The 21,061-nt window shown below is 48.6% G+C and overlaps 1 protein-coding gene across 3 annotated transcripts in view; it reads right to left on the minus strand.

Moving 5' to 3' along the window:
• GLTP (glycolipid transfer protein) overlaps window positions 1-18,455 on the minus strand; it is a 31,541-nt gene extending 13,086 nt beyond the window's left edge. Inside the window, exon 1 of one of the 3 annotated variants that reach the window (XM_025403582.1) lies at window positions 18,217-18,455. In XM_025403582.1, the coding sequence (XP_025259367.1) occupies window positions 18,217-18,319 (103 nt within the window). In that variant the 5' untranslated portion in view covers window positions 18,320-18,455. The remainder of the gene's footprint in view (window positions 1-18,216) is intronic. The other 2 variants (XM_025403583.1, XM_025403584.1) reach the window with 2 other exon arrangements.
• Between the last annotated feature and the right edge of the window lie 2,606 nt (window positions 18,456-21,061).

Consider the following 21,061-nt stretch of genomic DNA (forward strand, 5'->3'; position numbering starts at 1 on the left):
TTTTTTTTTTGAGACGGAGTCTTGCTCTGTCACCCAGGCTGGAGTGCTGTGGCCGGGTCTCAGCTCACTGCAAGCTCCGCCTCCCGGGTTCCCGCCATTCTCCTGCCTCAGCCTCCCGAGTAGCTGGGACTACAGGCGCCCACCACCTCGCCCGGCTAGTTTTTTTTTTTGTATGTGTTTAGTAGAGACAGGGTTTCACCGTGTTAGCCAGGATGGTCTCGATCTCCTGACCTCGTGATCCGCCCGTCTCGGCCTCCCAAAGTGCTGGGATTACAGGCTTGAGCCACCGCGCCCGGCCCCTATTTGTTTTTCTACTTTTTTTTTCCAAGTCTGTTTCACCGTTACAGTGATGATAGTCACGTGTGTTACACCTTTGTTTTTTAAACCAACAGTCTTGCCACCAGACTTGAGCTCTGAAGAGGGCAGGGACCAGGTTCCCTGCTACGCTCCCAGCACCCAGCAGGTGCCTGACCCCAGTCGGTACTTGTATGACATCTGTGGAATGAATGAGTGAATGAATGGACTGTGGGAAATGTAGAATCTGTCAGTGTATTTCCCTGCCAGGCTCTCCATCTCTGCACCCTCCTATGGTTCAGACTGACCCAACACACTGGTTTTAAGTACCTATCCAACCCAGATGGCAGAGGATATGTGAAGGGACTTGGGCCTCAGTTCCCCTGCTTATAAAATGGAAATCCTTCTAAGATGTTCCTCTGCAGGGCTGCTGTGAGAAAGAGGTGTCACACGTGCAAAGTGAGGGCTCAAAGCACTGACCATGATTGTTTTTACTGCCATTGGCTGGTTTTCAACCAAAGCCTTCCAGTGAAGAAGAGATGATGGCAGGGCTTGATGACAGATCACCATCGACCATGGGTGGCTTATTAGCTTTTCTCAATGACTCAGGTCATTCAACATGCATTTCAGAGACGCAGAAAAATGTTATGCAGCATCCTTTTGCAGTTCTGAGGGGCCCTGCCCTGGTGGCAGGGAGAAAGGCTTTTTGTTTTGTGTTCTCCTGACCATGTGCTACAAGGGTCACGAGGCCGCCATGGTCAGCAGGAGCTGGGCCCCAACAGCAGCTGTTATTGTGTGTGGGGCCACCGCACAGGGCCAGAGCTCCTGCTCAACAGTAAGGGAGGAATGTGATGCCCCAAATGCACTTCTGGGGCTGGGAGCCTAGCAGAAGAGAGGGGAGGCAAGGCAGGGGCTGGGAACGCCACCCCAGACTCCACTTCCACGCTCTACCCACAGGGAGTCACTGGCAGGAAAGGGAGCTCTGCATGCATCTCTGTATTATGTAAACATGCACGCTGAAGCGGGTCTGGAAGTATCTGGAGGTGGGCTGCCTGCGATTAGCAGGGGCATCAACCTGGGCAGTGGCATTGAAGCAGTGGCATCCACAGTCCTAGGTTTGAATCTCAGCTCTGGTGTGAGTTTGGCCAAGTGACTTAACCACTCCAGGTTCTGGCCCTTCGGTTTCTACAGCCCAGAGGTGCTGTGCAAACAGGAAGTGCTCTGTATATAGTTGGGCTGAAGCCTGTTTCAACATCTCCTACTCAAGGCTCTAGGCTTCTGTTTGCCTTTGGTGCAGTCCAACGACATCAAGTCACAGAAAAGCCAAATGACTTGCCCAGGTTACACTCCAGGGAGTGCCAAGACACAATTCCAGAGCCAAAGCTGCTTCCACTATACACTTAACCTTTCTGTCTAGAATGTTACCATTCTTCGAACTCAAAGAATGTTTCTTTGAAGTCCTGTGAACTCAGAGAAAATAGGAAACCAGAAGACGATTTTAATTCCCAAGCATGTGGTCGCTTTTTTAATAGTTTATTTTACTTATTTATTTATTTTGAGACAGAGTCTCACTCCGTCGCCCAGGCTAGAGTGCAGTGGCGCAATCTAGGCTCATTGCAACCTCCGCCTCCCGGGTTCAAGTGATTCTCCTGCCTCAGCTCCCTAGAAGCTGGGATTACAGGCGTGCGCCACCGCACCCAGCCTCTAATAGTTTAAATTCAAGCCTGCGCCTGCTCTGAATACAGCATGACATGTTTCTACCAGGCTCTCGAGCCTTCCGTTTCCTACAGAATGCAGCCCTAACCCCAAATTACCCTTCTTGTTTGACCAGTTTTGCAGTTACCCCAAACTTGTTTTTTTTTAATTGTTGTCAGCAAACAGGCTCTTTGAAATGCCACCCAGAACCTGTCTACCTGGAGGGAGGGAGGGGACTTGGAGGGTTTTCTAGTTCATGACCTCCAGGGAGAAAGGAAGCTGTCTTTTTAAACATTTTTTACTTCTTCTTATTATTATTTTTTTTTTAATAGAGACAGCGTCAGGCCGAGCATGGTGGCTTACGTCTGTAATCCCAACACTTTGGGAGGCCGAGGCAGGCAGATCACCTGAGGTTCGGAGTTCAAGACCAGCCTGACCAACATGGTGAAACCCCATCTGTACTAAAAATATAAAAATTAGCTGGGCATAGTGGTGGCAAATCTGTAATCCCAGCTACTTGGGAGGCTGAGGCAAGAGAATCACTTGCACCTGGGAGGTGGAGGTTGCAGTGAGTTGAGATCACGCGTGAGACTGTCTGAAAAAAACAAATAGAGACGGGGTCTTACTATTTTGCCCAAGCCAGTCTCAAACTCCTGGGCTCAAGCGATCTGTCTGCCTTGGCCCCCTCAAAGTGCTGGGATTACAGGCGTGAGCTGCCATGCCTGGCCTGAAGCTGTCTTTAAAAAAAGAAAAATCAGATATGGTCCCACCATCTTCTTTCACAGACCCAACTAGAATGAGCAGATTCCAAATACAGTAAAGCCTTGGTTATCTGGAACAGCTGGCAAATGGCCCCTTCTGTTTAATGGAGAAGGCTTTTTCCAATGCACGCTACTCAACTCACAAGGCACAAGGAAAGAAACCAATAAACCTAATTATAAAAAACAGAAACCTCCTATATGGGGGAGAGGAGAAATTCCACCACCAACTAAAGTCAAAAACTTGGGGGCAGACAGTAAAGAGTCTGTGTAACAAGCGTAACAGAAAAAAGGCTAATATCCCTAATATGTAAAGAGCTCTTACAAATCAGTAAGAAAAAAACAACAGCCCTATAGAACAGTGGGCAATTCACAATAGAAATGAAAAGACGCTTAATCTCAATAATAAAACAAATAAAAACAGTGAAATATTTTCCATCTACCATTTTTTTTAAGAGTCTTGCTATATTGCCCAGGCTGGAATGCGGTGGCTATTCACAGGTGCAATCCCTCTATTGATCAGCATGGGAATTTTGACCTGCTGTTTCCAACCTGGGCCAGTTCACACCTCTTTAAGCAACCTGGTGGTCCCCTTTGCCAGGAGGTCACCATATTGATGCCAAACTTAGTGCAGACACCCAATCAGTGTAGCACACTACAGCCAAGAACTCCTGGGCTCAAGTGATCTTCCTGCCTCAGCTTCCTGAGTACCTGGGACTACAGCTGTGCACCCCTGTGCCTGGCTCTCAAATACAAATACACCATTAGTATTGTAGCTCAGCCATCCTGGATGGAGCTCATCAAAACGTAACACAAATGTCACTGCTTTCATAGTGGAAGCCATTTGTAGCTTTCTAAACAGGGCCATCATCAAAAATACGAGTTATGATAAAGATGTGGCCCAGAAATGTCACTGGTCCCCTCAAACCATCACTAAATGACTCTAGATGGTGTGCCTTCAGGCTTTTAGGACAACTGGACAGCTTTGTATATCTTTTTTTTTTTTTTTTTGAGACAGGGTATCACTGTGTTGCCCAGGCTGGAATGCAGTGGCACAATCATGGCTCATTGTAGCCTGGAACTCCTGGGCTCAAGCAATCCTCCCACCTCAGCCTCCAGAGTAGTTGGGACTACAGGTGTGCACCACCATGCTGGGCTAATTATTATTTTTTTTTTTTTTTTACTTTTTGTAGAGACTGGGACTCACTACACCATTGCCCAGGCTGGTCTTGAACTCCTGGGCTCAAGCAATCCTCCAGTCTCGGCCTCCCAAAGTGCTAGGATTACAGGCATGAGCTAGTGTACCTGGCCAACTTTGTGTATTTTTTTTAAACTCCTGTTGGTGGTTGACAGCTACTTCTTCCTGCAGTGCTTCAATTATTTATTTATTTATTTTTTTTGAGACAGAGTCTCACTCTGTAGCCCAAGCTAGAGTGCAGTGGAGCAATCTCAGCTCACTGCAACCTCCGCCTCCCAAGCTCAAGCAATTCTCCTGCCTCAGCCTCCCAAGTAGCTGGGACTACAGGCGCACACCACCATGTCAGGCTAAATTTTTGTATTTTAGTAGAGACAGGATTTTACCATGTTGCCCAGGGTGGTCTCAAATTCCTGAGCTCAAACGATCCACCCACCTCGGCTTCCCAAAGTGTTGGGATTACAGGCATGAGCCACCGTGCCCAGCCAAAGTCTTTTAGATACTTAAAAACCAAATAGCCAACAGAATCAGAATCTCCTGCAAAGAGGAGGCAGGCACCAAGGAGGGGTTTCATGCATGGCCTTTGGGACAACTCTGACTAGACAAGGGCTATCTGGGGCCTCCTGCCTGGGTCTCTGCCACAGTTCAGATGGGTGACATTGCCCAGAAAGCAGAATTCCCTATAAGCCAGCAGTGACCATATGCTACACAGCAGTATCACACTAATTTCTTTTTTTTTTTTTTTTTTTTGAGATGGGGTCTCATTGTGTCACCCAGACTGCAGTATAGTGGCACAATCACAGCTCACTGCAGCTTTTTTCTTTTTCTTTTTGAGACGGAGTCTCGCTCTGTCACCCAGGCTGGAGTGCAGCGGCGCGATCTTGGCTCACTGCAAGCTCTGCCTCCTGGGTTCACATCATTCTCCTGCCTCAGACTCCTGAGTAGTTGGGACTACAGGTGCCCGCCACCACGCCCGGCTAATTTTTTGTATTTTTAGTAGAAATGGGGTTTCACCGTGTTAGCCAGGATGGTCTCGATCTCCTGACCTCATGATCTGCCCACCTCGGCCTCCCAAAGTGCTGGGATTACAGGCGTGAGCCACCACGCCCGGCCTCACTGCAGTTTTGACCTCCCAGGCTCAAGTGATCCTCCAGCCTCAGCCTCTGGAGTAGCTGAGACTACAGACACATGTCACCACGCCCAGCTAATTTTTTGTTTTTAATTTTTTGTAGAGATGGGGTCTCACTTTGTTGCCCAGGCTGGTCTTGAACTCCTGGCCACAAGTGATCCTCCCACCTTGGCCTCCCAAAGCACTGGGATTACAGGCAGAAGCCACTGCACCCAACCTCATTTCCTCTTTTTCTGGCCTCAAGAGAGTTGGACAGTACTGGTCATTATGCTCTTAGCAGGACCACAGGACCACAGCATATATCTGGAAATTTCCATCCAAGCTGCCTCTCCATGCCTGCCTCTTCAAACAGCCATCTCTTTCGACACGGGATGTTCCTGATGTTGAGTAACGAGGTGACCAAATAGCCCTGCCCCGGCCCACCCTCTCATTTCATCTCAGGAACAATGTTCAGGAACAAAAAAGCACTCTTTAATATGCACAGCTTGCTTCACTTTCAGCCTGTGTGATCCAGGACAGAACACACCTAACCCAATTCATAAACAGTTATTTCCAGAAAGGAAGAACAGGATGCCCGTGTCGTGATGCTACAAGCCTGGTGTGGGGAGGTTCTATTGTAAATTCAATGTTTTTTTTCATAGCTGAATAATAAAGTTCAGTTGTTAAACATATGAGGCAGATTAACTTTATAGGTCCTGGGTTACAAGGATGATAATGGAAGACACTCAAATTACAGCTGATGGAGATGAATCATTTATTTATCTGGGGGTGCGGGTTGTCATGGCTCAGTTTACAATAAGGCCTATTTTTTTTTTTTTTTTTTTGAGACGGAGTCTCGCTCTGTCGCCCAGGCTGGAGTGCAGTGACCGGATCTCAGCTCACTGCAAGCTCCGCCTCCCGGGTTTACGCCATTCTCCTGCCTCAGCCTCCCGAGTAGCTGGGACTACAGGCGCCCGCCACCTCGCCCGGCTAGTTTTTTGTATTTTTTAGTAGAGACGGGGTTTCACTGTGTTAGCCAGGATGGTCTCGATCTCCTGACCTCGTGATCCGCCCGTCTCGGCCTCCCAAAGTGCTGGGATTACAGGCTTGAGCCACCGCGCCCGGCCAATAAGGCCTATTTTTAAGGATACGAGCCTTGAGATTACCTACATTCCTAAAACGGGTTCCTACTTTGAGTCTACTATCTAAAGAGGAAAGAATGTTTACAAAACAATTCAAAATACTGCTTTAAAAACTTCATCTCCGGGCCAGGCACAGTGGCTTATGCCTGTAATCCCAGCACTTTGGGAGGCCAAGGCAGGTGGATCACTTGAGGCCAGGAGTTCAAAACCAGCCTGGCCAACATAGTGTAAACCCATCTCTACTAAACATACAAAAATGAGTCGGGCATGATGGTGCGCGTCTGTAATCCAAGCTTCTCAGGAGGCTGAGGCAGGAGAATCACTTGAACCCAGGAGGTGGAGATTGCAGAGAGCCGAGATTGATTGCCCCCCCGCCCCCCAGCCGGGGCAAAAAAGGGGAAACACCCAAAAAAAAAAAAAAAAAAAAAGACAGACAAACTTACCCTCATGACATGCCAACTATTTGTCCCATAATTGCCCCCTGTTCAGGAAAAAACAGTGTTGAACTAACAATGATGCAGTTGGGAAAATGCCTTTTTTTTTTTTTTTTTTTGGAGACAGAGTCTTGTTCTGTTGCCAGGCTACAATGCAGTGGTGAGATCTCGACTCACTGCAACCTCCACCTCCTGGGTTCAAGCGATTCCTCAGCCTCAGCCTCCTGAGTAGCTGAGACTACAGACACGCACTACCACGCCCAGCTAATTTTTTTTTTTTTTTTTTTTTTTTTTTTTGGTATTTTAGTAGAGACAGGGTTTTACCATGCTGGCCAGGATGGTCTCGATCTCCTGACGTCATGATCCGCCTGCCTTGGCCTCCCAAAGTGTTGGGATTACAGGCATGAGCCACTACACTCAGCTGGGAAAATTATTTGTCCTTTTTTTTTTTTTTTTTTTGAGACTCTCACTCTCTCACCCAGGCTGGAGTGCAATGGTGTGATCTTGGCTCACTGCAACCTCCGCCTCCCAGGTTCACGCCATTCTCCTGCCTCAGTCTCCCAAGCAGCTAGGATTAGAGGCGCCCGCCACCATGCCTGCTAATTTTTGTATTTTTAGTAGAGACAAGGTTTTGCCATGTTGGCCAGGTTGGTCTCAAACTCCTAACCTCAAGAGATCTGCCTGCCTGGGCCTCCCAAAGTGCTGGGGTTACAGGCATCAGCCACCACACGTGGAAAGTTTCCTCATTTTTAAAATGAGGCTCATAATGGACTCCTCTTCAAAGCGTTGCTGTGACGCTTAAATAAAGTTGTATAAATAAAGGCCTAAGCACAGTTTCTGGTACCTAGTAAGTGCTCAGTGAAAAAGAAGGTATTAGGCTGGGTATGGTGGCTCATGCCTGTAATCCCAGCCCTTTGGGAGGCAGTGGCAGACGAATTACCTGAGGTCAAGAGTTCAAGACCAGCCTGGCCAACATGGTGAAACCCCATCTCTACTAAAAATACAAAAATTAACTGGGTGTGGTGGTGTGCGCCTATAATCCCAGCTACTTGGGAGGCTGAGGTAAGAGAATTGCTTGAACCTGGGGGGAGGGTGGAGGTTGCAGTGAGCTGAGTCACGCCACTGCACTCCAGCCTTGGCAACAGAGCAAGACTCCATGTCAAAAAAAAAAGGAAAAGAAAAGAAAAAGAAAGTATTATCATTTATGCTTATTATTATAAATTATATCATCATCACCTTTCCCAACAGACAAAGCTTTTCTTTAGAGAGAAAATCCAGAAAACAATTATTCCAATGATTAAGAAATCAAAACAGAAGGAGAGGAAGGAAGGCAGGAGGGAGAAAAAGAATTATTGACTCATTGATTTATTGTTAGGGGTAAAATTAGCAGAAATCTCCCCATCATAAAATAATGACTTCAACTGTATTCCAGACCATTAAGACAGAGATCTCAGAAGGGAGTGAAGTAAGGAACTTGGAGGAACAGCAAGGCAGAACATGAATCATTTCTGAACACAGGGAAGTGTGAGTCAACTGCCTAACTGCCAGGGTGGAAAGCAGAGGCTTCTAGAAGACCCTGGAGAGGGCTGATCCACTGCAATGACTTTGAAAAGCTCAGATACAGTTAACGCTCTAACAAGAACCACAAAAAAGGCCTCCATACAAGTACCACCATAAGTATGTAACAAAAGGAGTTAACATTCATTCTGGCAGGTTTTTACTGAAACAATGAAACCTAAGACTAGGACCCAACATTTCCATTCTTCTTTTTCTTTTTTCTTTTTTTTTTTTTTTTTCCTGAGACAGAGTCTTGCTCTGTCCCAGGCTGGAGTGCAGTGGCGTGATCTCGGCTCACTGCAACCTCAGCCTCCTGGGTCAAGCGATTCTCCTGCCTCAGCCTTCCGAGTAGCTGGGATTACAGGCTTGCGCCATCACACCTGGCTAATTTTTTTTGTATTTTGAGTAGAGACAGGGTTTCACCATGTTGGCCAGGCCGGTCTCAAACTCCTGACCTCATGATCTGCCTGCCTTGGCCTCCCAAAGTGCTGGGATTACAGGCATGAGCCACCGCGTCTGGCCCCAATATTTCCATTCTAAGAAGCTCATTGAAATAATCACACTGTCATGCCAGCCGGGAACTTCCTATCATTTCCCCTCCTCCCCTACAAGGGACATTTCTGCCCTAAAAAGGACTTCCAACATCTTCCTGTTTCCTGATGTGATGTTGTTCTCCCCTGTTACAGCGCTAGACCTGCTGCAAAGTCCTGTGGACATCTCTCTGAACATCGGTTTCCTCTTCTGGAAAATGGTGCCAAATTCCTCCTAAGTTCATCATGAGGATTAGAAATGAGTTACTGTCTAATTGAATGCTTGATCCTGGGAGCCAGTCAAAATAGAGATGACGCTAGCTATGATCACAGTCATACGTTATATTTTATAAAGCCCTTTGTCACTAATTCCTCCCATTCCTTTTCACGTGGATATAGGCTGGGCGCCCATGATGCAGAAGCCCATTGGTGGGTCCTGGGAGGGCCTGACTTCTGCCCTAAGGGATTCACAGTGGAGGGCTATCCCTCCAAGCATCCCTGTGCAGCAGAGGAGGGGCTAGATGAGTTAGCAAGCAACTGTAGTCTCTCCCCTCCTACTCGATCCTCTTCCTTCCGGCAGCAGAGAGGCCAGACCTCAGGCTCTGACCTCAAGGGCCAGATTTTTCTGAACACAAAGATCTAATCACCACCATCCCAGGACAGGGTGGGTGGGTGCCACTGGTCTGTATGTACTCTGGCCTTTGGACATTATAAAGGAGGCTGCCGGAGCAACTGTCAGACTTAAGCAGCCATGCAGCTGGCTCTGTGCCCTAGCAGTCATTCACCAAGTCAGGCATTGATTTTGGTGCTCCTGCCCGGAGCCACCACATCTTTCCACAGGTAGGACGGATAGCCCTAGACCTTTAGGAAGTGGGCCTTTTGCCACACAGCTGGTGGGAAACAGAGCTGCCAAAAGGAAGCCACCTCAGGGCCTCTCAAGCTCAGGCTGGCTCAGCCAGATGCCAATCTCCATGTTTCCTTCCACTCATCCGTACACGGTGTTCAGGGCATGGATGTCAGAGGAAGAGAATCAGACTCAAAGTGACTTCTCTCCTCTGAGCCTCAAAAACAGCCAACTCATGGGCTGTTACGCACATGGACAGAAAAACACAACGGGGCCCTCGACAGCCCTCCTTCCAGATTGTTCTCTGGCCAGGTGGGATCAAGAGTGGGCCCCGCCAGCATGGCACTAGCACACAGCAGGTGCTCCTGAAGGCCAAGAAAGCCTCACTTACTACTTGCAAATGCATCTCCGAAGTCTGCCAGCAGTTTCAAAATTGTAACAGCCATTGCAGAAAGTGTCTATCTGGGTTCATCTTCTCAGGGTCTATCCCAGGCACACAACCGAAATCCCATTCCTCTAGAATCCAGCTCTCAACAGTCAATCCAAATGATAACTCACCTGCTTATTAGGAGGGTTAATACAGTTTCTTGTCTTTCTTGAGATATTCTACACCAAGCTTGTCTAACCCGCAGACCGCAGACTGTGGACTGCATGTGGCCCAGGACCACTTTGAATGTGGCCCAACACAAATTCAGAAACTTTCTTAAAACATTATGAGATTTGAGTTTGTTTGTTTTTTTTAGCTCGTCAGCTATCGTTAGCGTTAGTGTATTTTATGTGTCGCCCAAGACAATTCTTCCAATGTGGCCCTGGGAATCCAAAAGATTGGACACCCCCGCTCTATACAAAACCAAAAAATAAACAGGTATTAGCATTAACTTAAAATTTAAGGGCCGGGCGCGGTGGCTCAAGCCTGTAATCCCAGCACTTTGGGAGGCCGAGGCGGGTGGATCACAAGGTCAGGAGATCGAGACTATCCTGGCTAACATGGTGAAACCCCGTCTCTACTAAAAATACAAAAAACTAGCCGGGCGCAGTAGCGGGCGCCTGTAGTCCCAGCTACTTGGGAGGCTGAGGCGGGAGAATGGCGTGAACCCGGGGGGCGGAGCTTGCAGTGAGCCGAGATCGCGCCACTGCACTCCAGCCTGGGAGACACAGTGAGACTCCGTCTCAAAAAAAAAAAAAAAAAAAAAAAAAAAAAAATTTAAAACAAAGCAGAAAACATTGCAAGGCTGTGGTAGGTGGTCCCAAATCTCAGAGGATGCTTGTTGCAGTGAGGGAGCTTCTAACTCACAGATCAAGGGGTTCAGGTGGGGCTGGTTCCCAGTTAGCCTGATGTCCCAGATGAAGGAAAAAGCCAGAGCTGAGGCCGGGCGCGGTGGCTCACGCCTGTAATCCCAGCATTTTGGGAGGCTGACGTGGGCGGAACATGAGGTCAGGAGTTCAAGACCAGCCTGGCCAGCATAGTGAAACCCCATCTCTAGTGAAAATACAAAAAATTAGCTGGGCATGGTGGTGTGCATCTGTAATACCAGCTACTGGGGAGGCTGAGCCAGGAGAATCACTTGAACCCAGGAGGCAGAGGTTGCAGTGAGCTGAGATCATGCCACTGCACTCCAGCCTGGGCAATAGAGCAAGACTCTGTCTCAAAAAAAAAAAAAAAAAAAAAAGCAAGAGTTGAGCGCCGTGGCACACGCCTATAATCCCAACGACTCAGGAGGCTGAGGCAGGAGGATCACTTGAGCCCAGGAGCTGGAGGCTGCAGTGAGCTGTGATCACCCCACTGCATGCCAGTCTGGGCGATAGAGCAAGACCTTGTCTCTTAAACAAAACACACATACACACACACACACACACACACACACAACCAGCCAACTTGTTTGGGGCTTTTCCCACAAGATGATTTCAACACCCCAGTCATTTTCTAATTTACATTCAAATAGGAGTTACAGACCAGCTTGGCAGGCTGTTTAAGCATTACACACCTCAGAGCAAACCTGCATGTCTGGTCTGTGGCACCCATGCCACCTGTCATGTGGACAAGTCACCATGGTGCCAGCAGAACCACTGGATTTCCTCAAGTACCCAACCAGGCTGGCTCCACTGGGGGTCCTGTCCTTTACCAGAGAGAAAGCCAGGACAACAGGCATGACAGCAAGAGCACCACATAAGGAGTCCAGAGGCTTGAGTTCTAGTCTGGCTTTACTGGTCACTCACTGGCTGTGTGACCCTGAGCAAGTCACCTAACCTCTCTGGCCTCGGTTTCTTTGGCTGTAAAACAAGATAAATCTCTGATTCTAGGCTGCCACTGCTCCACTTCCCCAAAATGGAACAAGCACTGGACCAAAAGTGATGGAAAACCACTCTTTCTGGGTTCACTCCAGGACTATTTAATGAGTGCCAGATGCCTAGAAGGCCAGATTCCACAGACATCTGTTTAATTAAGGTAAGAGGCATGAAGAAAAATCAACCCCAGAATTTGGATCTCAAGAACTGAGAGGTGGAAATCATGACCTTCAGCTCTTTCATCTCTAGTCTCTCCCTAAACAGTGAGCGCAAACAGGTATCATCTCACACACCACTCTAACTGACCTGGAGTGGCTGTGTTAAGAAAGACGCCGAGGCTATGTTTAGGCTCAAAGGGGAAAACAGCATCATGATCGATTGATGATGTCTGCCACAAATACAGGCTATGAAGGGGGTTATGTATTTTAATTTAGTCATGTATCTTATTTTAGTTTAGTTTAGTTTATTTATTTTGAGACGGAGTCTCACTCTGTTGCCCAGGCTGGAGTGCAGTGGTGCAATCTCAGCTCACCGCAAGCTTCACCTTCCAGGTTCAAGGGATTCTTCTGCCTCAGCCTCCCGAGTAGTTGGGATTACAGGTGCATGTTACCATGCCTGGTCAATTTTTTTTTTGTATTTTTAGTAGAGACGGGGTTTCTCCATGTTGGCCAGGCTGGTTTCCAACTCCCAACCTCAGGTGATCCACCTGCCTCAGCCTCCCAAAGTGCTGGGATTACAGGCATGAGCCACTGTGCCCGGCCTAGTCATGTATTTTAATTTGGAAAAAGAGAAAAGGGCCCAGCATCTTCAACAAGATCCCAGAAGAATGAGAATGGAATGAAAAGCAGTCATTCAGCGAATAGTACTAGCCCCGAGCGCAACGCACTGAAATCACTCAAATTCACAGAATATGATACAGTCTATGGGCGTCTAAGAGGGTCAGGAGAGATGTTCTGGATAATGTGACTCCTTAAGAATTAGTAGAACCTAGACAGGCAAAAGGAGGGAGGTGGGCTGAAGAGCAGAGTGGTCCACCAGGCAGAGGGGCTAATGTGGGGAAGCTCTGGAGGCAAGAGTATGACAATAGTGGCACGTGTGGGGCTGGAAACCATTCACAAAGGCTGAAGCACAGGTTCCAAGCTGCGATGATAGGGAACCACACAGGCTTCTAGACAGGGAGTGTCAAGAACTAGATGTTACCTAAGTCTCCATGCCCCTGCCCTCCCATTGTGAATGCTTTAGAACAGCCACAAAATTGACCTTCAAAATGAGAAGGAGCCCTCCCAGAAGTCAGTCTTGCAAACTGATCGGTCAGGAAAGATCTGATTACTGGGTCAAGGTACAGAGAGAAGATAAACAAAGGGCTGGCCTCTAAGTGGATGTAGTAAAACCTGTACAACTTGGGAGATTCCAATTAGAGATAAGGAGGAAGGGCAGGCCCAAGATATGGATCCTCTAAGCCAGGCAGGCAGGAGGCTGGCCCACTGCCAACGCACACTGAAGCAAGCCCAACTAATGCTGTCACAAACAACACCTAACAAAGGTTTAAGAAATGTGACTACTCTAACAGGTTAAAGCACTCTTCAGCTCTGCAGTTTCACTTCCAAAAATGAGAAATAACCAAAGGAGTGTACACAGAAGTGTATACAAGGATGTTCACTGCAGCACTGTCTACCAGAGCCTGACATAAGAAGCAATGTGAATGTCCAGCAGTAGGGGATTGGTTTAATAAATTATACCGCATTGAAACAATACAATTGGCTGGGTGCAGTGGCTCACACCTGTAATCCCAGCACTTTGGGAGGCTGAGGTGGATGGATCACTTGAGGTCAGGAGTTCAAGAACAGTCTGGCCAAAGTGGTAAAATCCCGTCTCTACTAAAAATACAGAAATTAGCTGGGCATAGAGTCATGCGCCTATAATCCCAGGTACTTGGGAGGCCGAGGCATGAGGATCACTTGAACCCAGGAGGTGGAAGTTGCTGTGAGTCGAGATCATGCCACTGCACTCCAGCCTGAGCAATATAACAAGATCCCTGTCTCTACAAAAATAAAAATTAAAAAAATTAGCTAAGCATGGTGGCACATGCCTGTAGTTCTAGCTGCTCAGGGAGCTGAAGTGGGAAGATTGCTTGAGCTCAGGAGTTCACATCACTGCACCACTCTAGCCTGGGTGACAAAGGAAAGCAAGAGAAAGAAAGAAAGAAAGAAAGAGAGAGAGAGAGAAAGAGAAAGAGAGAGAGAAGAAAGAAAGAGAGAAGAAAGAAAGAAAGAAAGAAGGAAAGAAAGAAAGAAAGAAAGAAAGAAAGAAAGAAAGAAAGAAAGAAAGAAAGAAAGGAAGGAAGGAAGGAAGGAAGGAAGGAAGGAAGGAAGGAAGGAAGGAAGGAAGGAAGGAAGGAAGGAAGGAAGGAAGGAAGGAAGGAAGGAAAGGGAAGGGAGGAAGGAAAGAAAGAGGGAGGGAAGAAAGAAAGGAAGAAAAGAAAGAAGGAAAGAAAGGAAAGGAAGAAGAAGGAAGGAAGGAAAAGGAGGAAAGAAAAGGAAAGACAGAGGATTGACATAAAAAGATGGTCATGCTATATTGTTGGATAGAAAAAAGCAGATTATACTTGTTTGTTTACTTTATTTGTTTATTTATTTATTTGTTTATTTGAGACAGGGTCTCACTCTGTCAACCAGTAATAACCGATAATTAGGCTTTATGTAGATTTTCTTTTTTTTTGAGACAGGGTCTTGCTCTGTCACCCAGGCTGGAGTACAGTGGCACAATCTCAGCTCACTGCAACTTCGGCATCCCAAGCTCAAGTGATCTTCCCACCTCAGCCTCCCACGTAGCTGGAACTACAGGTGTTCACCTCAACACCCAGCTAATTTTCTGTACTTCTGGTAGAGACAGGGTTTCACCATGTTGCCCACGCTGGTCTCAAACTCCTGACCTCAAGAGATTCGCCCACCTCAGCCTCCCAAAGTGCTGGGATTACAGGCGTGAGCCACCGCACCAGCCCATACTTTTTTTCCCCCAAAAAGATGGATGTAGAGGGTCAGGCGCGGTGGCTCACGCCTGTAATCCCGGCACTTTGGGAGGCCAAGGTGGGCGGATCATGAGGTCACGAGATCCAGACCATCCTGGCTAACACAGTGAAACCCCGTCTCTACTAAAAATACAAAAAAATTAACTGGGCGTGGTGGCAGGTGCCTGTAGTCCCAGCTACTCGGGAGGCTGAGGCAGGAGAATGGCGTGAACCCGGGAGGCGGAGCTTGCAGTGAGCCAAGATCACGCCACTGCACTCCAGTCTGAGCAACAGAGCGAGACTCAGTCTCAAAAAAAAAAAAAAAGATGGATGTAAATGTAGAAGGAAAATATTCTGAAATCCCAGCAGCGATTATTTCTTTAAAACTCCACCTCAAATGTTGTCAGACAATTAAGTGAACAAATCTAGAAAGAGTACTTAGCACATAGTAAGTGCTTATGTATCATTTGTATTTGCTCACTTTTCCTCCAATCGACAGATCTTCCTTGCAGAATTAAATACTTTTTTAAAACACAGGTTTTGGCTCTTAGTCATATTTATATCTAGAGCTATGGTTCTCAGAGGTGATTTTGCCTCCCTGGGGATATTTTTGGGGAGGGGGTGCTACTGGCATCTGGTAGGTAGAGGCCAGGGATGCTGCTAAACATCTTACAATGCACAGGACAGCCCCACCACCACAAAGAATCATCTAGTCCCAATGTTGGCAGTGCCATGGTGAAAAATCCCTGACTTGGAGGAAACTGTCACTGCAAGGTGTTTCAGACTCCTGGTGTCCCTCACCACAGAGCAGCTCCATTCAAGAGACACACACACCACCCAGATCATCCAGGTGACCAGATGCTCCCAAGATCTAGAAAAAGCCCCTGCATCACAGCCGACAAATGATCTCGATCAGATGTCCCAGAGAAAAGTCACTCGTGGAAGAATCCTCCTAAAGCTTAAGTCTTCAACCCTCAGGAGCAATTCTCCTCCCCCCACAGAAGAGAATAATGGTTCAAATGAATTATCACTTTTTTTTTTCTTTAGAGTCCTAAGAATTAGCCTCTCTGGTGAACAGTAAACAGCTCTGGTGGGCAGAGGGCCCTGTGGTGGTTAACCCGTTGTGGACCAACCCCACTGAGGCTTCTGTGTAAATGGTACTTCTGTCAATAGATGTGACACCCACAGTACAGAGATTGCAACAAAGACAAGGGTCCTTTGAGACCAAGGAAAGGGAGGAGGAGATGCTCTTTAGCCCTGGCACCAGATGACTGCTGGCTCTGGCTTGCCACCTCCCTCTTTCCTCCAAAACCAGCCAGATAATTTCATCAAATGATGATACCCCCAAATACAGAATGGATGTGCAACCTCACTGAAAATAAGGGAAGAAAAAGCTACAGTTTAACCTGGGGTTTCTCCACCTCTGACACTGCTGATGTTTGGGGCTAGATCATTCTTTGTTGTGGCAGGACTGTCCTGTGCACTGTAAGATGCTGAGCAGCTCCCTGGCCTCTACCCACAAGACACCCACAAGACACCCACAAGACACAGTTTTGACAAAAATGCCTCCAGCCATTGTCAGATGTCCCCTGAGGGGCAAAACTGCCCTCAGTTGAGAACCACTGACAAATGGATTCTGAATCCCTGTCCAGAGCAAGGTGGCTCTGACTTGTAACTATTCCTGGAACCAAAGAGGAAACAAGCAAGCAAAAAAAACCAACAACAACTCAGTCACAAAATTAAACAACTTTTCAATGCTAGGGCTGGTTCGCTCCCAAGTCCCTGCCTCGACAGTCAGTATTATCTCAAGACTGTAACACTGAGAATAAGAAAGTTTTGTGCTTTCAGCAGTATTGACTGAGCGTCTGCTATGTGCCGGGCACTGTTCTGGGCACGAGGGACACAGAGTGGATGTAAAAGACCAAGCCCTTGATCTCAGATTGCTTACCCAGGTCTGGAATCATACACACCAGACAATTTGCACTCCCTTAAACACTGATTAATCACTCTAGCAAGGAACCAAAACTGGATTCAGGAACTCATAACCACACCCCCTACAGCAAAGACCTATTTGGCACTTATGCTTTACACACACCACCTCATCTACTCATCACAGCTGGCCTAGGAGATTAGCATCCCTGTTTCACAGCTGGGGACACTGAGGCTCAAGAGGTGAAGGAAGGGAACTACAGACTCCAGGTAACCACAACCATCCCAGAGCTCAGGACACTGTGGGAACTACCACCTCCAACAAGCTTCATTGCCCACTAAGTCAGACTGCCCTTAAGGTCTCCTGTCTGTGAGTTTCAGCTGGACTCTGCCCTGGGGGCTGGTATCTTCCTGCAAGGCCACCAAGTGAATCAGCAGGCCAGGACAGAGCCCACATGAAGGAGGAGAATAGAGGCTCAGGTTGCACCCTTTACCTGGGACCCAAAAGGCAAAGGGCAGGGGCAGTGGTGCTGGTTTCTGGTTCCCATTTTCCATCCGGGGCCTTGGCTGGGCTGGGCTAGGCTGAGGGAGTGGGAAAAGAGGATCTGAAAGTGGACCGCCTTCCCAATGCGCCCAGGAACTTCAGCACGACATACAGGGGAGGGGCTTCCTCTTGCAGAGCCTAAACTGAGGGAGGAATTGGTGCCAAGCTCTGTATGTCTGATGTCACCTCACAAAACAGCTCCCCCCACAACCCTCATCCCCGTCCTAAAAGGAGGAAAAACTTAAGGTGGTTTCCCCTAGAAAGAGGCCCTGGAGTTTTGCAATTCCACCTTCAAAACACCCTGTCCCCGCCTTACCAGGCTTCCTACCCTTGGAGGGGGAGACGGGAGTCTTTGATCTGGAATGGGGGAATTCTGAGGGAAGAAGGAAGGGTTCGTAGGTCCCATGAGGGAGAGGCTGGAAGCGTTTAAAGAGAAAGCTTATGAAATGGGGAGATTCATTGTAAGGTGAGGGAGTTGAGAGCCATCAGAAAGCGCCAGGGATGAAAGAAGCACTTTGGGGAAGAAGGGGCAGGAGTCTTTGGGGGAGATGGTGGATTAGAGAATGCCTAGGGGAGATGGAAATGGAAGAGTAAGGGGTGTTGGGGGGACGGATGATCAGGGGGCATTTGGGGGATATGGAGGACTGTGAGGTGTCTAGGGAGAGGGAGGATTTGGAGAGGACAGGGAGGATGTGACATGTTTAGAGGGGAGAGGACTTGGGAGTGGTCCGGGAAAGGGAGACTTTAGGGTGAGTGGAGGTAAAGAGGATCTTGGGTGACTGGGGAAACAGGACTTGGGGATGTCTAGGGCAGAGATGTTTAGGGGATACTAAGGGGAAGGATTCGGGTGCGTGTGGGACTGCGGGCCGCCTCCCCCCTCCATTCCGGCTCACCGAAGAAGGGTGGCAGGTGGGACACCGCCTCGAGGAAGGGCCCGGTCTCGATCTGCTTGTCCGCGGGCAGCGGTTTCAGCAGGTGTTCGGCCAGCAGCGCCATTTCGGGGTCGAGGCCCGCGGTGATGCCCCAGCCGGCGCCGCGGGCGTCCACGCCGCCCCGCGGGCCGCCGCCGTCAGCGCCGGGGCCGTCACAGCCGCCCGCCGCAGGTTCCGGGGACGCCAGCGTCACCACTTCCGCCCGCACCGCGCCCTGGTACCCAAGCGCTCAGCGCTGCCCCCCGGCCGAGCGCCTAAACTGCCAGGCGCACCGCCCCGCCCCCGCTCGCCGGCTCCCAATCCGCGCCCGCCGCCGAGGTCTCCGCGCCGCCATTGGCCGAGGGGCCGGCCGGGGGCGGGACGCAGAGGAGGCGCGCAGGTTCGTGGGTCCCGGAGGGCCCAAGTGAGCCGCTCCCAGTTGAGTCTTCCCCAGGTGTGCCTCCTGCCGTCCCCAGATTGGCCCCCCCCCGACCCGGGCGGGCCGGCTCGGGCCAGGTCACAGCTCACAACCCGCCCACCAGCTCGGGTTACAGCCCCACCCAGCCAACGCTCCCCAGGACCCCCGTTTCCCCCAAAATTGTCCCCCAATAACCGCAAATGACCTGGGTGGACACTGCTCTCCTGTTGGTCACGGTTCTCTTTTGCTACAACCGACGGGGACGCTCGATTGCTTGATTCTTCGTCTTCAATGATCTTATACCTGTTAAACACTGCTGAAGTCACAACCTAACTCAGCCACTGCCCTGCTGGACGACTCCTGCTTCCCGAAATCTGGGGTCCAGTCTGCCCTCAACAGTCTGATGTTATCTATTGTGAGGCAGAAGAACAGCGCCTGGAGGCAGGGAACATAAGGCCAATCCACGCTGACTTGTAGACCTAAATCAAATGAAAGCACCTCAGCAATGACAGGAATGTGAATGGCTTTGCAACTTCATTTCATCCTCTCCATTCACGCCCTTTACACTTTGTAACTTCACATTCATCCTCTCCATTTACACAGACCACACACTCCAAGAAACATCCTCTCCATTTATACTTTGTAACTTCACATTCATCCTCTCCCTTTACATAAATCACACACCAAGTAACATCCTCTCCATTTGCAATAGGGCACATTCTGAGTAAATAACGCTTAACTTCGCTTCATTCTCTTCATTTACATAGAATATTCACCAAGTAACCAATGGGAGAGTATTGAAACCCCAGAAAATTCTGTAAGGGGGGCTCTTGAGCCTCTACGTTCAGGCCCGTTCCCACACTGTGGGGTGAATTTTCATTCTCAATAAATCCTTGCTTTTGCTTTCCTTGCTTCGTTTGTGCGTTTCATCCAAGACGCCAAGTACCTGGACACCTTCTACCGGTAACAGTTGGAGCCAGCCCAGTTTATACCAATTCAACCACAACCTGACTGGGCACTTGTTTCCCAAACCTCAGGTCTCTCCAACAGCCCAGGGTCCAGCTTCTCACACCTCGAATCACAAGTCATCTCAGCCACAACCCACCTGGATGCTTATGTCCTAAACCCAATGCCAAACTTTTACAAAAATCTAACACACCATTGTCGAGAGCCTCTTATTCATTCCAGGATAAACATTTGCTGTCCTTCCCCCCCTCCGCCCCCCGCACCCGCCCACCGCCACTGTGTGTCATGCACTGCACTGGGCACTGAAAATAAAGTGAACGATACAGCAAAATCCCTGCCCTTGTGGAGCTGACATTCTGGCTGGGAACACAATACAATGCAATACAAATTGGTGAGACAATTTCAGACACTGATGAGTATGTGAAGAAACTAAAACAGTGTAGTGACGGAGGATGACTGAAGCCTGCTGGCTGAGATTGGATGTGGGGGTTTGGGAGCAGTACCTCTGGAGAGGTGATATTTGAGCTGAGACCTAGAGGAGAAGTAGGATAGAGCCAGATGAAAGACTTGGGGTGTGAGTCTGGCCAACATGGTGAAACCCCATCTCTACTAACAAATATAAAAGTTAGCTGGGTGTGGTGGCGCACGCCTGTAATCCCAGCTACTCAGAAGGCTGAGGCAGGGAGAATTGCTTGAACCAGGGAGGCAGAGGTTGCAGTGAGCCAAGATCGCGCCATTGCACTCCAGCCAGAGCGAGTGAGACTCCATCTCAAAAAAAAAAAGAAAAAAAAAAAAAAGACTTGGGGTGTGAGGCACATGAGCAAAAACCTTAAGGTAACAAAGAGCTTGGTGTGGTACAAGGAATCGGGGGACCAAGAGAGGAAATGGGAATGGGTAAGTGAGGGCAAGAGTGAGTAGGGTGATAGGAGTTGAGGTCAGGGAGGTGAGCAGAGGCTGGAGTATGTTGGGGCAGGAAGGGAGTGGTGAAGAGTTTGGATTTTTTTTTTTTTTTTTTTTTTTTTTTTTGAGATGGAGTCTCACTTTGTCGCCCAGGCTGGAGTGCAGTGGTGCGATCTTGGCTCACTGCAACCTCCACATCCCAGGTTCAGGCTATTCTCTGCCTCAGCCTCCCAAGTAACTGGGATTACAGGCATTCGCCACCACGCCTGGATAATTTTTTTGTATTTTTAGTAGAGACCGGGTTTCATCATGTTGGCTAGGCTAGTCTTGAACTCCTGACCTTGTGATGTACCTGCCTTGGCCTCCCAAAGTGCTGGGATTACAGGCGTGAGCCACCGCGCCCGGTCGAGAGTTTGGATTTTATATTAAAGGCAATGAGAAATCACTAGTGCATTTCTTCTGAATCTTATTGAATGTTTTCATTTTTTTTCTTTTTTCTTTTTCTTTTTTTTTTTTTTTTTTAAGAGAGACAGGTTATCACTC

This window comes from Theropithecus gelada, chromosome 11 (genome assembly GCF_003255815.1).
Source record: "Theropithecus gelada isolate Dixy chromosome 11, Tgel_1.0, whole genome shotgun sequence".
Lineage (NCBI taxonomy): Eukaryota > Metazoa > Chordata > Mammalia > Primates > Cercopithecidae > Theropithecus > Theropithecus gelada.